Below are 4877 nucleotides of genomic sequence, written 5' to 3'. Positions count from 1 at the left end.
ACATCTATCACTGTGTATATCACCATTCAAACATCTTTTAAAAGTTGAACAAACCCCACACAGCTCAGTGAAATGTTGACTTTATCTGATCATTTCAGTAAAAACTAACGTTCATATTTCTCTTTTTGATTATAATACTGATGAACGTTCAAAACAAAGCACTTTGGCAAGTTACCACATACGTTTAAAAATGCTTAATAAGCACCGTAACTTTCATGATATCATTTCTCGGCCACTGAGGTACTTCCGGGTCATTTCACTCCGTTAGGAAGGTTCCTAAGCTAAATGGACTATTCAACTGCAACCTTGGTAACGTGTCATCTCTGTCTGACTTCAAAGAGTGCACTACAGTTTGGAAAATGTATTCCAGGCAAATGTTATTCCTCAACAACATAAAGCAGAACTCTTAAGCCTTGGAAATAAATAATAATACAGGAAGAGAAAAAGAAAAAGGCACTCACTGCGAGCAGATTCATGATGGTGTGACCGGTCTCTCCGAAGAGCGGCTTTCTGAAGCGCACACTGAACAGCGGACAGGGGTAGACTGCAAAACAAATGGTTAGTTGTTGATAAATCCACAATGGAAAGGTATTACTACCAACATGTTATCTAGAATAAATATTTCAACAATGTGTGGCATTACATATGGTCTTAGAAAACATTAAAATGATTTGAAATGTACTTTGCTGCTGTTAAAACATTTCTTATTGATTGTTTGTATTATTTTTATTTATTTCCCTACTCTCGGTTCCATGCCTATTTTTGCTTTGCAGGTGTTTCCAGTTTTTCCAAGTCGCGTTTCCTGTGTTTTTTTCCCTCTTCACTCATTAATGCAAATGAACTGAAGAAACACCACACATCAAAAAGAGAGCACCCCCTGCTGTTAAGAGGAACACTCCTAATCCACAACTGATAACTAAGGGTGTTTTTTCACCAGCAACCAAAGCTTCTTAGCAAACAGCTGGAAAAGAGCTCTCGCCGCAAACTCTCATTAGCAATAAAAAACAAATCTGCAGTTCAGCGGAGATCTGTACGATGGCGTGCTGCACAAACCGCTGGACACCACTACAGGTCAGAGGTGATGACTTAGAGAGCTACACCGTTTGTTAGGCAGATTCATTTTAGGTGATGAGGGTATTTAGTGTTGAAGGGCCTGGACTGTATGTGGCTGTGTTAATGTATTCCATCCAGGCTGGAAGCAGGCGAGGCTTAGCGGAGGCAGGCAGCTCGGCTGAGAGAGAGGGGATTTGGGGGAGAGGAGGCTCTCCGATAAACCCCCTCACAAGACGTCCTGGTTCATGCGAGAAGCCGTGAGAAACGCAGGTTAGTTTGATGTATAGAGGCGTCTTCTGACAACTGACATACTAAGCTATTTGGATTAAACTAGATCTGAATATTTACCCAAAGAAACCATCAAACCAACCATAAGAGGACACTGACACTCTAAGCTCTCCCTTTCTCCAAATTGTGACATTTGGTTCTAATGAAAGAAACATATACATTTTGTTAAAGGAAACTCCTGCCCCTAATGTGCAGATATCTTATAAATGTTGTTGCAAAATGTATTTAAATAAAGCAATACATTTCTTGGATGTGTGCTAAAATTAAAACAGAAAGCAGAGTTTGAAGCTGCAAAATCATCTGCAAAATCTTTCTTTCCTGCATCCAGCGCAGTGAGAGAAGTAAAACTACAAGCAAGAACTACAAACTATTCCAGCTTGTTTGTAGTTCTGGTAGCCAGGTGCCTTGCTCTAGATGTCACCCAGAATGTCCTTGATGTCTTTGCTTGTAATGCAAACTAGCTACTTTTCTAACAGCGAAAAAATAGCAAAATGCATTAAAATATGAAAAGCTACACTTCCACGTTTACTGGAAAACAATCATCTGCTTATGGAGATCATGTGTTATTAAAGAAAGCTCCATAACAAATATAGTATTATATTAATACTACGTTTCCAAGGACGAGAATGAACTTTTGAAATGGTATTTGTGTGTATAGAGATTTTTTTGCATTTTCTTCACAGGAAATAAAACTAAATGTGAATAAAACTGTTTGTAAACGCTTTAAAATAACATTACATTGTATTAAGTCCCCTATAACTAATGCTACCGTCTACAGTGAGAACCCCAGTAGCCCTGACTCACAGCGGTACTCTGCACCCAGCCGCAGCATGAGGCGGATGGGGAAGACTTTGGCCCAGGGCGTCTCCCACTTCTGGATGAGGAGGCCAAAGAGGTAGGGCGGGTTGGGCAGCAGCAGGTCCTGCAGCGACTGGAAGGAGGGGCTGATGTACAGGAAGCCCCCGTGCTCCTTACTGCCCAGGAAGCTCTGCGTGAAGAACGAGTGACTCAGGTGGCTCAGCACGTTGCCTTTAGGAGGGGAGGAGAGGAGGGAAGGAGAGGAGGGAAGGAGAGGAGAGAGGTTAGTGGCATAGGAGATGTGAGGATAAAGAGGGGGGGTTGGTGAAACAGCATGGTGGTGGGGGAGAAAATAGCAGTAATATTACACTTTTCTTCGGAAAGGGGTGGGGTAAATGCAGACCAACATGTGAAAAGTGTGTTGGGCACTGTATGTTTGAGAAAGAAACAGGCTTTAAATGTATACTTTGGATTATTTTGTGGAATGTTTGGAGCCTTGCTGACTCTGAATTGAGTTCTACAGCAATGAATATAAAAGATATGTTTGCCCTAGAGCCTCATATTACCCACAAAGGGTTCATGTTACTAATTATATGCGGGAGGGATTGTTGGCTTTACATGCCATAAACTGCAAAAACGGCATGACGAGGCTCAGGGGCCGGGACTTGCTAAAGCCAGCAGTTCTTCCCCAGTCCTGACTGACAGCGAGTTAATCAGGAACGACACACACAGTATGGCTCTTTTCCAACAGCCTGAAACTGCTCCAGTGAGAATATTAAAAAGGAAACAGCCTGAGGGGAGCGAGCCGTCAAAGTCACCCGATATTAGCCGATTGTGCTCTGCAGCATACGGGGGTAAAAACGCAAGACAAGCGTTGGTGAGGTGTCACACCCCGAGGGAGGAGACCTGACAGCAGGCTGATAATGTTTAGACCATTTTTCCTGAAATAGTAGTAGTAGTGGTAGTAGTAGTAGTAGTGGTAGTAGTAGTAGTAGTAGTAGTAGTAGTAGTAGTAGTAGTAGTGGTAGTGGTAGTAGTAGTAGTAGTAGTAGTAGTAGTAGTAGTAGTAGTAGTAGTAGTAGTAGTAGTAGTAGTAGTAGAAATAGGCAGATATGCAGTTCAGCAGCGGTGAACAGTAACCTGGTTTCCAGATAGAGGACAAGTAGGAACATCTGTTGTCTCTATGGAACAAAACAGAGCTGGGAAATTTCTCCACCTTACATTACTTTAAGGTTAGCTCATTTTTAACACAACAGCACCTGACAGGTAGACTAATGACTACTAATGAGCTGCCATCTCCCTCCAGAGGGGCCCACGGTGCAGGTGGACTAGTTTTACAGTGTGCCTCCTGGTTGAGCTGTTACTTGTGTTCTCACCACTGAGGGCCTCCTGGTAGAGCTGCACAAAGTGTGTGAAGATATCTTTGGGGATAGTCTTCTCGTCAGGGTGACACTGGAGCAGAATGACCACCTCTGCCTGGCCGACGGCGTGCATGCCCTTCGTCGTCACGTACCAGCACTTCCTGTTTACATCTGTGGGGGGGGAAAGAACAGAAAAAGAGTCAATAACTATTTCCTGCACGTGACCGTTACATCAGAGCCATAAACTTTTCTTATGGTTCTTTCAGATATTTTAAAAAGTAAACTTCCTTAGAATCATTTCAATATAGCACAATTCTGTAATGATTCCCAAACAAGTCTGAAATAATTGTAGTCAGATTTACATAAAGGCAACACCAGTACAAGATTAAAAATGAACAGACAGAAATTAAATGTGTGTCATGTTCCTTGCTTTTTTAGTAAACTTCACAAGCAAAAAGCAACATAGAATTGCTTTAATGATAACAGTTAGAGCTACAATGTGAATTATTAGGTGTCTATGTTTTTAAACCATTTAACATTGAGAAACTGTAATGTCCCATCTGTCTGTCAAGGTGTTTTTTTTCTTGCCCTCTTGAAATGCCTAAAATGCTAAGACCTTAAATGTTAATAACTGCTAAGTGCTCAAATGAATAAATGAACATCCAGCAAAGCACTTTAAATAGAGCATGGGAAAAAAAATCACAACTTAACGCATTTGAAATCTATGCTTGCTCATTGTTGCAGATTATACAATAGGCAGCACACTCGGACAATGTATTAAGGAATTAACTGGTTAATCCAGTGGTCCTCAAAGTGGGGGGCCCGCCCCCCCAGGGGGGCTCAGAGGCATGACAGGGGGGGCACGAGAGACCAGGAGGAAAAATGGTTATTTAAAAAAAAAACTAAAAAACAAAAATCATATTTTGAAAAATTATTGATTCGAAAATAATATCATACAGCACTATTACGTATGGGTCTCTGTGTTAAAATTTGAAAATAAGAAAAATTACAGTATATCATAAAGTATGGACAAAAAGTTAAAGAAGAGAATAAAAAAAATATTGATATTACTTAAAGGTAAAAGTTGCACCACTGAGCCTTTAATTCAACAAAATGTAATTACCACTGGTTTTGCAAACTCCTGGGTGACTCTATTGTGACTCGTCAAGGAAATCGAGTGACTCAGAGAGTCAAGCTGTCCTCTCTGAGTAGGAAGGTGAAAACAGCAACCTTTTTTGAGGAAATAGGCAATCGCATCGAACGATCGTGGTCTTCGATTGTGTTGCTAGGAGACCATGTGGCCACGCGAGAGAGAGAGAGAGAGAGAGCGAGAGCGTGCGTGTTTGTTACCGCGAGCAAGGGTGTGGTGTGTCGGCT

General features: G+C 41.5%; 1 protein-coding gene across 1 annotated transcript in view; it reads right to left on the bottom strand.

The window, feature by feature from the left end:
• Window positions 1-461: 461 nt before the first annotated feature.
• The window catches only part of LOC104957519 (zinc finger FYVE domain-containing protein 9), a gene marked incomplete at its 3' end in the record, with an annotated part of 21443 nt that continues 17027 nt past the window's right edge, over window positions 462-4877 (bottom strand). Inside the window, exons 8-11 of the mRNA XM_010785162.1 lie at window positions 4469-4478; window positions 3516-3671; window positions 2146-2370; window positions 462-544 (exon numbers count right to left, since the gene is read on the bottom strand). Of these exons, the coding sequence (XP_010783464.1) occupies window positions 462-544; window positions 2146-2370; window positions 3516-3671; window positions 4469-4478 (474 nt within the window). The remainder of the gene's footprint in view (window positions 545-2145; window positions 2371-3515; window positions 3672-4468; window positions 4479-4877) is intronic.

Source organism: Notothenia coriiceps, unplaced genomic scaffold (genome assembly GCF_000735185.1).
Source record: "Notothenia coriiceps isolate Sejong01 unplaced genomic scaffold, NC01 NC01_scaffold00027241, whole genome shotgun sequence".
NCBI classification, from domain to species: domain Eukaryota; kingdom Metazoa; phylum Chordata; class Actinopteri; order Perciformes; family Nototheniidae; genus Notothenia; species Notothenia coriiceps.
This window is presented reverse-complemented; position numbering and strand designations above follow the sequence as displayed.